General features: G+C 45.3%; 1 protein-coding gene across 4 annotated transcripts in view; it reads right to left on the bottom strand.

Moving 5' to 3' along the window:
- LOC110517134 (DNA cross-link repair 1C, PSO2 homolog (S. cerevisiae)) overlaps window positions 1–16,916 on the bottom strand; it is a 32,632-nt gene that overhangs the window by 1,957 nt on the left and 13,759 nt on the right. For 3 of the 4 annotated variants that reach the window (XM_036972744.1, XM_036972746.1, XM_036972748.1), the window contains exons 7-13: window positions 9,334–9,406; window positions 8,700–8,840; window positions 7,910–8,011; window positions 7,517–7,653; window positions 7,355–7,409; window positions 7,175–7,263; window positions 18–112 (exon numbers count right to left, since the gene is read on the bottom strand). In XM_036972744.1, coding sequence (XP_036828639.1) covers window positions 18–112; window positions 7,175–7,263; window positions 7,355–7,409; window positions 7,517–7,653; window positions 7,910–8,011; window positions 8,700–8,840; window positions 9,334–9,406 — 692 coding nt within the window. The remainder of the gene's footprint in view (window positions 1–17; window positions 113–7,174; window positions 7,264–7,354; window positions 7,410–7,516; window positions 7,654–7,909; window positions 8,012–8,699; window positions 8,841–9,333; window positions 9,407–16,916) is intronic. The other variant, XM_036972745.1, reaches the window with a different exon arrangement.

Raw genomic sequence — 16,916 nt, forward strand, 5'->3', positions numbered from 1 at the left:
AGGAGAGAGAGTCTCACCGTGGGTGTGCTGCTCTGGTCTGGTGCGTTTCAGTGTTCCCAGAGGTCTGTAGATCACAGCTGAAGAGGACACGTCCCTACACATAGACTTCAACCTGGAGACATACGGTTACACATTCTCACACATACGGTAACAAATGCAGTGCATTTGGAAAGTATTCAGACCCCTTCCTTGTTCCACATATTGTTAGGTTACAGTCTTATTCTACAATGGAGGAAAACAATTATTCAATCCATCTACACAGAAAGCTGATTCACATCAGGGTCAGACCTGATTAGTATTCAGACCCTTTGCTCTGAGACTCAATTGAGCTCAGGTGCATCCTGTTTCCATTCATCATCGATGTTTCTACAACTTGGAGTCCACCTGTGGTAAATGATTTGGAAAGGCTCGCACTTGACAGGTAGAGCAAAACCCAAGCCACGAGGTTGAAGGAATCCTCCGTAGAGCTCCGAGACAGGATTGTGTCGAGGCACAGATCTGGGGAAAGGTACCAAAAAATATCTGCAGTATTGAAGGTCCAAGAACACAGTGGTCTCCATCATTCTTCAATGGAAGAAGTTTGGAACCACCAAGACACTTCCTAGAGCTGGCCGCCCAGTCAGGGAGGTGACCAAGAACCCGATGGTCCCTCTGACAGAGCTCCAGAGTTCCTCTGTGGAGATGGGTTAACCTTCCAGAAGGACAACCATCTCTGCAGCACTCCACCAATCAGGCCTTTATGGTAGAGTGGCCAGACGGAAGCCACTCCTCTGTTAAAGGCACGACAGCACGCTTGAAGTTTGCCAAAAGGCAGCTAAAGGATTCTCAGACCATGAGAAACAAGATTGAACTCTTTGGCCTGAATGCCAAGTGTCACGTCTGGAGAAAACCAGGCGCCGCTCATCACCTGGACAATACCATCCCTACGGTGAAGCATGGTGGTGGCAGCATCATGCTATGGGGATGTTTTTCAGCGGCAGGGACTGGGAGACTAGTCAGGATCTAGGGAGAGATGAACGGAGCAAAGTACAGAGAGATCCTTAGGACATCAGACTGGGGCGAAGGTTCACCTTCCAACAAGACAACGGCCCTAAGCACACAGCCAAGCCAATGCAGGACTGGCTTTGGGACAAGTCTCTGAATGTCCTTGAGTGGCCCAGCCAGAGCCCGGACTTGAACCTGATCGAACAGCTCTGGAAAGACCTGAAAATAGCTGCGCAGCGACGTTCCCCATCCAACCCGACAGAGCTTGAGAGGATCTGCAGAGAAGAATGGGAGAAACACCACAAATACAGGTGTGCCAAACTTGTAGCATCATACCCAAGAAGACTTTAGGCTGTAATCTGACAGAGGTGCTTCAAAGTATTGAGTAAAGGGTCTGAATATTTATGTAAATGTCATATTTTTTAAATATTTGATACATTTGCAAAAATGTCTTAACCTGTTTTTGCTTTGTTATTATGGGGGTATGAGGAAATAAGGCTGTGGAAAAGGTGAAGGGGTCTGAATACTTTCCCAATGCACTGTGCACACACAAACAGGCCTAATTCTCCACAGTCCTGTCATGGATTCAACAGCATTGGGTCTAAGGGTTAAGACATCCGCATGCTTCCCAGCCGAAACAGTACGGTAGAGTTCATACACATACACCGAACAAAAATATTAACACAACATGTAAAGTGTTGGTCCCATGTTTCAGGAGTTGAAATAAAATATCCCAGAAAAGTTCCAAATGCATCAAAAAAAGCATATTTCTCTAAAATGTTGTGAATAGATTTGTTTACATTCCTGTTAGAGTATTTCTCATTTGCCAAGATAATCCATCCACCTGACAGGTGTGGCATATCAAGAAGCTGATTTAAACAGAATTATCATTACACAGGTGCACCTCGTGCTGGGGACAATAAAAGGCCATTCTAAAATGTGCCGTTTTGTCACACAACACAGAGCTCTCATGTTGAGGGAGCATGCAATTGGCATGCTGACTGCAGGAATATCCACCAGAGCTGTTGCCAGATCATTTGTTAATTTCTCTACCATAAGCCGCCTCCAACGTCATTTTAGAGAACTTGGCAGTACGTCCAACCAGCCTCACAACCGCAGACCACGTGTAACCACACCAGCCAAGGACCTCCACATCTGACTTCTTCACCTGCGGGACCATCTGAGACCAGCCACCCGGACAGCTGATGAAACAGTAGAATTTCTGCACAAACTATAAGAAACCGCCTTGGGGAAGCTCATCTGCGTGCTCGTCGTCCTCAGCAGGGTCTTGACCTGACTGCAGTTCGGCACGCTGGAGAAATGTGCTTTCACGGAGGAATCGTGATTTCAACTGTACCTGGCAGATAGCTTTTATAGTGTTGTGTGGGCAAGTGGTTTGCTGATGTTAACGTTGTGAACATAACCCCACTGTCACTATGGGGCGCTATGATATGGGCAGGCATAAACTACAGACAACGAACACAATTACGTTTTATCAATGACAATGAGTGCACAGATCCTGAGGCCCATTGTCGTGCCATTCATCCACCGTCATCAGCTCATGTTTCAGCATGATAATGCACGGTCCCATGTAGCAAGGATCTGTACACAATTACTGGAAGCTGAAAATGTCCCAGTTCTTCCATGGCCTGCATCCTCACCAGACATGTCACCCCATTGAGCATGTCTGGGATCAACGTGTACGACAGCGTGTTCCAGTTCCTGCCCAATATCCAGCAACTTAGCGCAGCCATTGAAGAGGAGTGGGACAACATTCCACAATCAACAGCCTGATCAACTCTGAAGGAGATGTGTCGCGCTGCTTGAGGCAAATGGTGGTCACTGCCTGGTTCTCTGACCCACGCCAGATACTGACTGGTTCTCTGACCCACGCCAGATACTGCCTGGTTCTCTGACCCACGCCAGATACTGCCTGGTTCTCTGACCCACGCCAGATACTGCCTGGTTCTCTGACCCACGGCAGATACCGCCTGGTTCTCTGACCCACGCCAGATACCGCCTGGTTCTCTGACCCACGCCAGATACTGCCTGGTTCTCTGACCCACGCCAGATACTGCCTGGTTCTCTGACCCACGCCAGATACTGCCTGGTTCTCTGACCCACGCCAGATACTGCCTGGTTCTCTGACCCACGCCAGATACTGCCTGGTTCTCTGACCCACGCCAGATACTGCCTGGTTCTCTGACCCACGCCAGATACTGACTGGCTCTCTGACCCACGCCAGATACTGCCTGGTTCTCTGACCCACGCCAGATACTGCCTGGTTCTCTGACCCACGCCAGATACTGCCTGGTTCTCTGACCCACGCCAGATACTGCCTGGTTCTCTGACCCACGCCAGATACTGCCTGGTTCTCTGACCCACACCAGATACTGCCTGGTTCTCTGACCCACACCCCTACTTTTTTTTTGAAGGCACCTGTGACCAACATATGCATATCTGTATTCCCAGTCATGTGACCTCCATAGATTAGGGTCTAATGAATGCATTTCCATTGACTGGTTTCCTCATATGAACTGTAACTCAGTCAGACCTTTGACATGGTTGTGTTTATATTGTTGTTCAGTGTATTATGTTAACATTTTGGGGCGTTTGTTTGTTTTGGACATCAGAGTTTTTTGGCTGCTCAGGCACAATGTTTCTCTGGAGACAAGCCGAAGTTCGGAGCCGAAGTCTACACCCCTACGTCAACCAAATCAAATGTATTTATATAGCCCTTCGTACATCAGCTGATATCTCAAAGTGCTGTACAGAAACCCAGCCTAAAACCTCAAACAGCAAGCAATGCAGGTGTAGAAGCACGGTGGCTAGGAAAAACTCCCTAGAAAGGCCAAAACCTAGGAAGAAACCTAGAGAGGAACCAGGCTATGTGGGGTGGCCAGTCCTCATCTGGCTGCGCCGGGTGGAGATTATAACAGAACATGGCCAAGATGTTCAAATGTTCATATATGACCAGCATGGTCCAATAATAATAAGGCAGAACAGTTGAAACTGGAGCAGCAGCACGGCCAGGTGGACTGGGGACAGCAAGGAGTCATCATGTCAGGTAGTCCTGACCCCTACGTCAACAGTAGGGATTCTTCAATAAAGTCATTGTCATTCAACGAGAACTCGTTTTCATGCAATTTTTTCTGCACCAAACATTTTAGTTAAATGTGAATTTGTGCGACTAAACTTGAGTTGATTCTGATTATTTTGAGGAAGTGTATAATGGCTACGGCGTCTCAATGGACAAACCGTACTATTGATGTTTTTCAAGCGAAGGTCTTTTAAGGGATTTATGGAGCACACGTGGTGAATTCAGCTAGGGTTAGGGTTAGGGTTCACCTGGTCACCCAGCTAGTTGAACCCAACGAACTGAAGCATGCTGACGCCTTTAGGGTGTTGGGGGTAAGGGCTGGGGTGTAAGGGGGTTGGCCGGCTAAGGTATTTGTATTTATTATGGCAGCAGCTACTCTTCCTGGGGTTTATTATGGATCCCCATTAGTTCCTGCCAAGGCAGCAGCTACTCTTCCTGAGGTTTATTATGGATCCCCATTAATTCCTGCCAAAGCAGCAGCTACTCTTCCTGGGGTCCAGCAAATTGAAGGCAGTTTATACCATTTTCACAACCTACTGTGTGCCCTCATGCCCCTACTCCACTACTACCACATCCATGTGCATGTGCCCATGTTTGTAATGCTTCACAGTCCTCGCTGTTCCATAAGGTTTTAAAAAAAATCTAAATCTACTGCTTGCATCAGTTACCTGATGTGGAATAGAGTTTAATGTAGTCATGGCTCTATGTAGTACTGTGGAATAGAGTTTAATGTAGTCATGGCTCTATGTAGTACTGTGCGCCTCCCATAGTCTGTTCTGGACTTGGGGACTGTGAAGAGACCTCTGGTGGCATGTCTTGTGGGGTATGCATGGGTGTCCTAGCAATGTGCTAGTAGTTTATACAGACAGCTCAGTTCATTCAACATGTCAATACCTCTCAAAAATAAAAGTAGTGATGAAGTCACTCTCCTCCACTTTGAGCCAGGAGAGATTGACATGAATATTTATTAATATTCGCTCTCTGTGAACATCCAAGGGCCAGCCATGCTTCCCTGTTCTGAGACAATTGCAATTTTCCTAAGTCCTTTTTTGTGGTACCTGACCACACGACTGAACAGTAGTCCAGGTGCGACAAAACAAGGGCCTGTAGGACCTGCCTTGTTGATAGTGATGTTAAGAAGGTAGAAACTAGGGCCTGTAGGACCTGCCTTGTTGATAGTGATGTTACGAAGGTTAGAAACTAGGGCCTGTAGGACCTGCCTTGTTGATAGTGATGTTAAGAAGGTAAGAAACTAGGGCCTGTAGGACCTGCCTTGTTGATAGTGATGTTACGAAGGTAGAAACTAAGGCCTGTAGGACCTGCCTTGTTGATAGTGATGTTACGAAGGTAGAAACTAGGGCCTGTAGGACCTGCCTTGTTGATAGTGATGTTACGAAGGTAGAAACTAGGGCCTGTAGGACCGGTCTTGTTGATAGTGTTGTTAAGAAGGTAGAAACTAGGGCCTGTAGGACCTGCCTTGTTGATAGTGTTGTTAAGAAGGTAGAGCAGAGCTTTCTTATGGACAGACTTCTCCCCATCTTAGCTACTGTTGTATCAACATGTTTTGACCATGACAGTTTACAATCTAGTGTTACTCCAAGAAGTTTATCCATCTCAACTTGCTCAATTTCCATGTGATTTATTACAAGATTTAGTTGGGGTTTAGTGAGTGTTTTGTTCCAAATACAATGCTTTTAGTTTTAGACATATTTAGGGCTAACTTATTCCTTGCCACCCACTCTGAAACTAACTGCAGCTCTTTGTTGAGTGTTGCTGTCATTTCAGTCGCTGTAGTAGCTGATGTGTATAATGAGTCATCCGCATACATAGAAACTCAGGCTTTACTCAGTCAGTGGCATGTCGTTAGTAAAAATTTAAAACAGCAAGGGTCCTAAACAGCTGCCCTGGAGAATGCCTGATTCTACCTGGATTATGTTGGAGAGGCTTCCATTCTAGAACACCCTCTGTGTTCTGTTACCTGGATTATGTTGGAGAGGCTTCCATTCTAGAACACCCTCTGTGTTCTGTTACCTGGACTATGTTGGAGAGGCTTCCATTAAAGAACACCCTCTGTGTTCTGTTAGACAGGTAACTCTTGGGGGGGGGTGTAAAACCATAACACATATGTCTTTCCAGCAGCAGACTATGATCAATCATGTCCAAATCTGCACTGAAGTCTAACAAGACAGCCCCCACAATCATTTTATCATCAATTTCTCTCAGCCAATCTTCAGTCATTTGTGTAAGTGCTGTGCTTGTTGAATGTCCTTCTCCATAAGCGTGCTGAAAGTCTGTTAATTTGTTTAGGGTGAAATAGCATTGTATCTGGTCAAACACCATTTCTTCCAGAAGTTTCCTAAGGGTTGGTGGTAACAGGCTGATTGGTCGGCTATTTGAGCCAGTAAAGGGGGCTTTACTATTCTTAGGTGGCAGAATGACTTTAGCTTCCCTCTAGGCCTGAGGGCTCACACTCTCTAGTAGGCTTGGATTGAAGATGTGGCAAATAAGAGTGGCAATATCGTCTGCTATCATCCTCAGTAACTTTCCATCGAGATTGTCAGACCCTGGTGGCTTGTCGTTGTTGATAGACAACAATAATCACCTCCTAGACACTGACTTTATGGAATTCAGAAGTACAATTCTTGTCTTTCATAATATGGTCAGATATACCTGGATGTGTAGTGTCAGTGTTTGTTGCTGGCATGTCATCCCTAAGTTTGCTTATCTTGCCAATGAAAAGTAATTCAAGTAGGTTGCGATGAATGAGGGAGCAGAGTTGGCTTTTTATCCCAAAAATGTCATTTAAGGTTCCCCAAAGCTTTTTACTATCATTCTTTATATCATTTAACTTTGTTTCGTAGTGTAAGGGGTTGGGGTATGGGGGTTGGGGTTGGGGGGTTGGAGTATTAGGGGGGTTGGGTTATTAGGGGGTTGGGGCATAATGGGGTTGGGGCATGTTGGTATGAGTATTAGGGGTTTGGGGCATAATGGGGGTTGGGGCATAATGGGGTTGGGGCATGTTGGGGATTGGGGTATTAGGGAGTTTCGGTGTAGAGAAGACATTCAGTGTATAGAGGATGACTGGCTCACAGCTCCGTGACATCAGCGTGAGTTCGGCCAATAGGAATGACACTGGGGTAGATGTTGATTGGCTGGAGATAAGACAGGAAGTCTTTTATCTGAAAACAGGAAGAAGAGAAGAGTATCACACACAGAGGCAGACAGGCACAGACCGAGGCAGACAGACAGATAGGCAGGCAGGTGTCTCACCTCAGAGTAGGATGAGTGGAAGGAAAAGCAGGCTCTGTAGGAACTGGCACCTGTCCTGAAAACATTACACATCTGTGTAAGATAATGTGTATGTGTTTTTCTGTGTGTGTGTGTGTTTCTCTGAGTGTGAGTGTGTGTGTGTGTTTCTCTGAGTGTGTGTACCTGACGATAACCTTAGTCCTCTGTGTTCTCTCTCCAAACCACATAGTGGAGGGTTTGATACTGATGATGCTTAGAGGAGTTCCATCTGATGCCGAGGAGCCACACGGCAGCCTGCTGGCAGGAACAAACTCCTCATCCTACACAACGACATGTTTCTATTGGTTAGGACTCCTCATCCTACACACATGTTTCTATTGGTTAGGACTCCTCATCCTACACACAACATGTTTCTATTGGTTAGGACTCCTCATCCTACACACATGTTTCTATTGGTTAGGACTCCTCATCCTACACACAACATGTTTATATTGGTTAGGGCTCCTCATCCTACACAACAACATGTTTCCATTGGTTAGGGGTTTCTAAGAGAAAGGGGGCGTGTAACAGCGTTACCTTGGGGTGACGGCAGGCATGGATCTGAGTGGCTCGATCCGTGGTCACATGACTCAGAATCTCTGGCATCTTCTTAAACATGTCCAGGCTTTTGACATGAATCTACAACACATCATGTGTCATTATTTGTCATGCTTAACAAAGTGTATGTTTAAATAAATCTTATTTGGTATCGGTGTCCCATCCATGGGACAGTTGAGCTAACGTAGGCCAATGTGATTAGTATGAGGTTGTAAGTAACAAGAACAGTCATATCTGATATTGTCAGAAAGCTTAAATTATTGTTAATCTAACTGTACTGTCCAATGTACAGTAGCTATTACAGTGAAAGAATATCATGCTATTGTTTGAGAGTGCACCGTAATGAACTTAAAGTTATTAATAAACAAATTAGGCACATTTGGGCAGTCTTGATACAACATTTTTAAGAAATGCAATGGTTCATTGGATCAGTCTAAAACTGTGCACATACTGCTGCCATCTAGTGGCCAAAATCTAAATGTCACCTGGGCTGGAATAATACATTATGGCCTTTCTCTTGCATTTTAAAGATAATGGTACAAAAAAAAGTTATTTCTTTGTATTGTTATTCTCCTACATTCATTTCACATTTCCACAAACTTCAAAGTGTTTCCTTTCAAATGGTACCAAGAATATGCATATCCTTGCTTCAGGATATGCATATCCTTGCTTCCTGAGCTACAGGCAGTTAGATTTGGGTATGTCATTTTAGGTGGAAATTGAAAAAGGGGGGGGGATCCTTAAAACCTCTTAAGTGTTGGTCACGTACCTGTGTGTGAAACTCGTCCCCCAGGTTAGTGAAGAGGTATTCATATCCATATGCAGCTTTACAATTCAGCCACACTGTATGGTACACACTCCTACTGACCCAGTCCTGTACCAGCCCCCGGATAGCATGTAGACACGTCTCCTAAACACACACACACACAGTCCTGTACCAGCCCCCGGATAGCATGTAGACACGTCTCCTAAACACACACACACAGTCCTGTACCAGCCCCCGGATAGCATGTAGACACGTCTCCTAAACACACACACACAGTCCTGTACCAGCCCCCGGATAGCATGTAGACACGTCTCCTACACACACTCTGCAGCTCTCTCTCTCCCCCCTCTCTCTCTCTCCCCCTGTAGCTCTCTCTAGCTCTCTCTCTCTCCACTCTCTCTCTGTGTAGCTCTCTCTCTCTCTAGCTCTCGCTCTGTGTAGCTCTCTCTCTCTCTGTGTAGCTCTCTCTCTGTAGCTCTCTCTCTCCCCTCTCTCTCTCTCTCTCGCTCTATAGCTCTCTCTCTGTGTAGCTCTCTCTCTCTCTCTGTGTAGCTCTCTCTCTCTAGCTCTCGCTCTGTGTAGCTCTCTCTCTCTGTGTGTAGCTCTCTCTCGCTCTCTCAGAATCCCACACACTCACCCTGCTGGGGATCTGGTAGAAGCGAGGGTCGTAAAAGGTGGAGTCCAGATACACACTCTTGATGTCTTTCACCCTGAAACAACACAGCACACTGTCTGTCTGGCATTGGAACTGAGGACCACTGTATATTGCCTAGGTTTTACTTGGTGTGTTCTCTCCTGTGTGCTGGTTAGGGCTCGGATGACGAGACAGTTTTAGGGTCGAGGAGGTTTAATGACGCTGATTTACAATATGGGCATGAACATCACAGTGGATTATGGTCAACTTGTCTAAATGTAGATGTTCCAATCAGCGGCTTGTATGTGTGGAGGCCTGGAGATGCTAAACATGTTTGTTGATTAACGGTCAATTACCATGAGACGCTGTCATGACCGCCACAGCCCTATATGGGCACATATTGTGAATCTTCAGCATCATCAAACCATCTCCACTATAATCCACTGTCTTGTCACCTGGGCACATATTGTGAATCTTCAGCATCATCAAACCATCTCCACTATAATCCACTGTCTTGTCACCTGGGCACATATTGTGAATCTTCAGCATCATCAAACCATCTCCACTATAATCCACTGTCTTGTCACCTGGGCACATATTGTGAATCTTCAGCATCATCAAACCATCTCCACTATAATCCACTGTCTTGTCACCTGGGCACATTTTGTGAATCTTCAGCATCATCAAACCATCTCCACTATAATCCACTGTCTTGTCACCTGGGCACATATTGTGAATCTTCAGCATCATCAAACCATCTCCACTATAATCCACTGTCTTGTCACCTGGGCACATATTGTGAATCTTCAGCATCATCAAACCATCTCCACTATAATCCACTGTCTTGTCACCTGGGCACATATTGTGAATCTTCAGCATCATCAAACCATCTCCACTATAATCCACTGTCTTGTCACCTGGGCACATTTTGTGAATCTTCAGCATCATCAAACCATCTCCACTATAATCCACTGTCTTGTCACCTGGGCACATATTGTGAATCTTCAGCATCATCAAACCATCTCCACTATAATCCACTGTCTTGTCACCTGGGCACATATTGTGAATCTTCAGCATCATCAAACCATCTCCACTATAATCCACTGTCTTGTCACCTGGGCACATATTGTGAATCTTCAGCATCATCAAACCATCTCCACTATAATCCACTGTCTTGTCACCTGGGCACATATTGTGAATCTTCAGCATCATTACTCTATCCAAGATCGCATAGCAGTTCAGACGTCTTTTGTCCTCGTCTTGTCGTGTCCTGTATATATATATATATATTTACAACTTTTTTCACATACATTTTATTTTTATTTTCCATCAACTCATCTTCTAAACACTCTCCTGCAACCAGCCTCACCAATTTATATTTATAAAAAAGTATTATTTACCTCAGATCTGCAATCCTTCAGGAAGCTAGCCAGAAACTCCAGGAGGCTGGCCAGAAACTAGCCAGAAGCTAGCCAGGAGCTAGCCCAGAAGCTAATCAGAAGCTAACCACGGTTTGTGGTCATCGGCTGTCCTTTAGCTCGAAAATCTATCGAAAATCTATCGCCAGTTTTGTACGGCGCAGCGCGGCTCGGAACGGAACATACCGGACCAAATTCTCTCTCCATGTCCCTGGATTTCAACTGCTCTCTGGACATTCATACCCGGATCTCACAGCTAGCTAGCTGCTATCCGTGTGACAGTCGGCTTTCGTCGATTCCGGAGCAAACATCGATTGTTCCGGTGCTAGCCAGCTCCGTCAATCACGCCTGAGTTCCATCATTCACTCCTGGGCTGCAGTCACCTATCCGGACCCGTTTCACTGCCTACGCGGAGCCCCACCGGGCCTTCACAACCGGACTGCCGACGTTATCTACCTGAAGGAGATCCGGCTGGCTCCTCTGTCGCGACGTTACCGGAACGCCCATCTGCGGCCCGCTAACCGTTAGCTGTCTTTCCGGCTGCTATCTGAATAGACAATCGGACAATTTATTTATTTGAATTATTATGTTTTCTTCTCGGGCCTCTATAACTATATCTATTGTTCTTATTTTTGTTGTTGTGTGATTTGGATTAATCCCCTCTACCACACGGAACCCCACTAATCTACTGACCGAACGCAAGAGGTGGCTAACAACAGACTCCATCCTATGCTAGCTTGCTACCGGTTGACTTGGCTAGCTGTCTAAATCGCCGTGACCCTAAACCAACCTCTCCACTCACTGGACCCTTTTGATCACTCGACTAAGCATGCCTCTCCTTAATGTCAATATGTCTTGTTTATTGGCTTATTTCACTGTAGAGCCTCTAGTCCTGCTCACTATACCTTATCCAACCTATTAGTTCCACCACCCACACATGCAATGACATCTCCTGGTTTCAATGATGTTTCTAGAGACAATATCTCTCTCTTCATCACTCAATACCTAGGTTTACCTCCACTGTATTCACATCCTACCTTACCTTTGTCTGTACATTATACCTTGATGCTATTTTATCGCCCCCAGAAACCTCCTTTTACTCTCTGTTCCAGACGTTCTAGACGACCAATTCTTATTGCTTTTAGTCGCACCCTTATTCTACTCCTCCTATGTTCCTCTGGCGATGTAGAGGTGAATCCAGGCCCTGCAGTGCCTAGCTCCACTCCTATTCCCCAGGCGCTCTCTTTTGACGACTTCTGTAACCGTAATAGCCTTGGTTTCATGCATGTTAACATTAGAAGCCTCCTCCCTAAGTTTGTTCTATTCACTGCTTTAGCACACTCTGCCAACCCGGATGTTCTAGCTGTGTCTGAATCCTGGCTTAGGAAGACCACCAAAAATTCAGACATTTTAATTCCAAACTACAACATTTTCAGACAAGATAGAACTGCCAAAGGGGGCGGTGTTGCAATCTACTGCAAAGATAGCCTGCAGAGTTCTGTCTTACTATCCAGGTCTGTACCCAAACAATTTGAACTTCTACTTTTAAAAATCCACCTTTCTAAAAACAAGTCTCTCACCGTTGCCGCCTGCTATAGACCACCCTCTGCCCCCAGCTGTGCTCTGGACACCATATGTGAACTGATTGCCCCCCATCTATCTTCAGAGCTCGTGCTGCTAGGCGACCTAAACTGGAACATGCTTAACACCCCAGCCATCCTACAATCTAAACTTGATGCCCTCAATCTCACACAAATTATCAATGAACCTACCAGGTACCTCCCCAAAGCCTTAAACACGGGCACCCTCATAGATATCATCCTAACCAACTTCCCCTCTAAATACACCTCTGCTGTCTTCAACCAAGATCTCAGCGATCACTGCCTCATTGCCTGCATCCGTAATGGGTCAGCGGTCAAACGACCTCCTCTCATCACTGTAAAACGCTCCCTGAAACACTTCAGCGAGCAGGCCTTTCTAATCGACCTGGCCGGGGTATCCTGGAAGGATATTGACCTCATCCCGTCAGTAGAGGATGCCTGGATATTTTTTAAAAATGCCTTCCTAACCATCTTAAATAAACATGCCCCATTCAAGAAATTTAGAACCAGGAACAGATATAGCCCTTGGTTCTCCCCAGACCTGACTGCCCTTAATCAACACAAAAACGTCCTATGGCGTTCTGCATTAGCATCGAACAGCCCCCGTGATATGCAGCTGTTCAGGGAAGCTAGAAACCATTATACACAGGCAGTTAGAAAAGCCAAGGCTAGCTTTTTCAAGCAGAAATTTGCTTCTTGCAACACTAACTCAAAAAAGTTCTGGGACACTGTAAAGTCCATGGAGAATAAGAACACCTCCGCCCAGCTGCCCACTGCACTGAAGATAGGAAACACTGTCACCACTGATAAATCCACCATAATTGAAAATTTCAATAAGCATTTTTCTACTGCTGGCCATGCTTTCCACCTGGCTACTCCTACCCCTGTCAACAGCACTGCACCCCCAACAGCAACTCGCCCAAGCCTTCCCCATTTCTCCTTCTCCCAAATCCATTCAGCTGATGTTCTGAAAGAGCTGCAAAATCTGGACCCCTACAAATCAGCCGGGCTAGACAATCTGGACCCTTTCTTTCTAAAATTATCTGCCGAAATTGTTGCCACCCCTATTACTAGCCTGTTCAACCTCTCTTTCGTGTCGTCTGAGATTCCCAAAGATTGGAAAGCAGCTGCGGTCATCCCCCTCTTCAAAGGGGGGGACACTCTTGACCCAAACTGCTACAGACCTATATCTATCCTACCATGCCTTTCTAAGGTCTTCGAAAGCCAAGTCAACAAACAGATTACCGACCATTTTGAATCTCACCATACCTTCTCTGCTATGCAATCTGGTTTCAGAGCTGGTCATGGGTGCACCTCAGCCACGCTCAAGGTCCTAAACGATATCTTAACCGCCATCGATAAGAAACATTACTGTGCAGCCGTATTCATTGATCTGGCCAAGGCTTTCGACTCTGTCAATCACCACATCCTCATCGGCAGACTCAACAGCCTTGGTTTCTCAAATGATTGCCTCGCCTGGTTCACCAACTACTTCTCTGATAGAGTTCAGTGTGTCAAATCGGAGGGTCTGTTGTCCGGACCTCTGGCAGTCTCTATGGGGGTGCCACAGGGTTCAATTCTTGGACCGACTCTCTTCTCTGTATACATCAATGAGGTCGCTCTTGCTGCTGGTGAGTCTCTGATCCACCTCTACGCAGACGACACCATTCTGTATACTTCCGGCCCTTCTTTGGACACTGTGTTAACAACCCTCCAGGCAAGCTTCAATGCCATACAACTCTCCTTCCGTGGCCTCCAACTGCTCTTAAATACAAGTAAAACTAAATGCATGCTCTTCAACCGATCACTACCTGCACCTACCCGCCTGTCCAACATCACTACTCTGGACGGCTCTGACTTAGAATACGTGGACAACTACAAATACTTAGGTGTCTGGTTAGACTGTAAACTCTCCTTCCAGACCCATATCAAACATCTCCAATCCAAAGTTAAATCTAGAATTGGCTTCCTATTTCGCAACAAAGCATCCTTCACTCATGCTGCCAAACATACCCTTGTAAAACTGACCATCCTACCAATCCTCGACTTTGGCGATGTAATTTACAAAATAGCCTCCAATACCCTACTCAACAAACTGGATGCAGTCTATCACAGTGCAATCCGTTTTGTCACCAAAGCCCCATATACTACCCACCATTGCGACCTGTACGCTCTCGTTGGCTGGCCCTCGCTTCATACTCGTCGCCAAACCCACTGGCTCCATGTCATCTACAAGACCCTGCTAGGTAAAGTCCCCCCTTATCTCAGCTCGCTGGTCACCATAGCATCTCCCACCTGTAGCACACGCTCCAGCAGGTATATCTCTCTAGTCACCCCCAAAACCAATTCTTTCTTTGGCCGTCTCTCTTTCCAGTTCTCTGCTGCCAATGACTGGAACGAACTACAAAAATCTCTGAAACTGGAAACACTTATCTCCCTCACTAGCTTTAAGCACCAACTGTCAGAGCAGCTCACAGATTACTGCACCTGTACATAGCCCACATATAATTTAGCCCTATCAACTACCTCTTTCCCAACTGTATTTAATTTATTTATTTATTTTGCTCCTTTGCACCCCATTATTTGTATTTCTACTTTGCACTTTCTTCCATTGCAAAACTACCATTCCAGTGTTTTACTTGCTATATTGTATTTACCTTGCCACCAAGGCCTTTTTTTGCCTTTACCTCCCTTCTCACCTCATTTGCTCACATTGTATATAGACTTGTTTATACTTTATTATTGACTGTATGTTTGTTTTACTCCATGTGTAACTCTGTGTTGTTGTATCTGTCGAACTGCTTTGCTTTATCTTGGCCAGGTCGCAATTGTAAATGAGAACTTGTTCTCAACTTGCCTACCTGGTTAAATAAAGGTAAAATAAAAATAAATAAATAAAATTAAACCATCTCGACCATAAAACACTAAACTAATCAAATACAAATTCACTATAATTGTAGGCTAACTCTGAATTTGTTTAATTTAGGCTATACCAGTTATATTTTTTTGTGTCATGTATTGTATAACAGCACAATCATTTATTTTTTCTGGGTTTGGGCTCATACAGTGCATTCAAAGTATTCAGACCTCTTGACTTTGACATTTTGTTATGTTACAGCCTTATTCTAAAATTGAGGAAGTTGTTTTTCCCCTCATCAATCTACACAATACCCCATAATGACATCACAATACCCCATAATGACAAAGCAAAAACGTAATTTATTTTTTAATTTTTTAAATATGTTTACATAAGTATTCAGACCCTTTACTCAGTACTTTTGTTGAAGCACCTCTGTCAGATTACAGCCTAGTGTCTTCTTGGGTATGATGCTACAAGCTTGGCACACCTGTATTTGGGGGAGTTTCTCACATTCTTCTCTGCAGATCCTCTCCAGCTCGGTCAGGTTGAATGGGGAGCATCGCTGCACAGCTATTTTCAGGTCTCTCCAGAGATGTTTGATTGGGTTAAATTCCTGTTAGAAGGTGAATCTTCGCCCCAGTCTAAGGTCCTGAGTGTATTGGCCAGGTGATGAGCGGCGCCTGGTTCTCCAGACGTGACTCGACATCCAGAGACTTGTCCCGAAGCCACTCCTGGGTTGTCTTGGCTGTGTGCTTAGGTTCGTTGGTCTGTTAGAAGGTGAATCTTCGCCCCAGTCTAAGATCCTGAGTGTATTGGCCAGGTGATGAGCGGCGCCTGGTTCTCCAGACGTGACACTTGGCATTCAGGCCAAAGAGTTCAATCTTGTTTCTCATGGTCTGAGAATCCTTTAGGTGCCTTTTGGCAAATTCCAAGCGGACTGTCATGTGCCTTTTACTGAGGAGTGGCTTCCGTCTGTCCACTCTACCATAAAGGCCTGATTGGTGGAGTGCTGCAGAGATGGTTGTCCTTCTGGAAGGTTAACCCATCTCTACAGAGGAACTCTGGAGCTCTGTCAGAGCGATCATCGGGTTCTTGGTCACCTCCCTGACTGGGCGGCCAGCTCTAGGAAGAGTCTTGGTGGTTCCAAACTTCTTTCATTTAAGAATGATGGAGACCACGGTGTTCTTGGGGACCTTTAATACTGCAGATATTTTTTGGTACCTTTCCCCAGGTCTGTGCCTCGACACAATCCTGTCTCGAAGCTCTACGGAGGATTCCTTCAACCTCATGGCTTGGGTTTTGCTCTACCTATCAACTGTGGAACCTTACATAGGACATGATTTGGAAAGGCACACACCTGAAAAATCAATTGAATTTAGCACAGGTGGATTCCAATCAAGTTGTAAAAACATCAAGGATGATCAATAAAAACAGGATGCACCTGAGCTCTACAGTATTTTGAGTCTCAGAGCAAAGGGTCTGAATACTTACGTAAATAAGTTATTTGTTTACTTTTAATACATTTGCTAAAATTAACAACTTTTGGCTTTGTAATTATGGGGTATTGTGTATCGATTAATGAGAGGAAACATTATTCTAAAATGGATTAGATACATTTAACAAAATGTGGAAAAAGTGAAGGGGTCTGAATACTTTCCTTAGGCCCTGTGTTGGCCCATGCCAAGGTAGGCCAGTTGAGAACAACTT

The sequence above is a fragment of the Oncorhynchus mykiss genome, unplaced genomic scaffold, assembly GCF_013265735.2.
Source record: "Oncorhynchus mykiss isolate Arlee unplaced genomic scaffold, USDA_OmykA_1.1 un_scaffold_191, whole genome shotgun sequence".
NCBI classification, from domain to species: domain Eukaryota; kingdom Metazoa; phylum Chordata; class Actinopteri; order Salmoniformes; family Salmonidae; genus Oncorhynchus; species Oncorhynchus mykiss.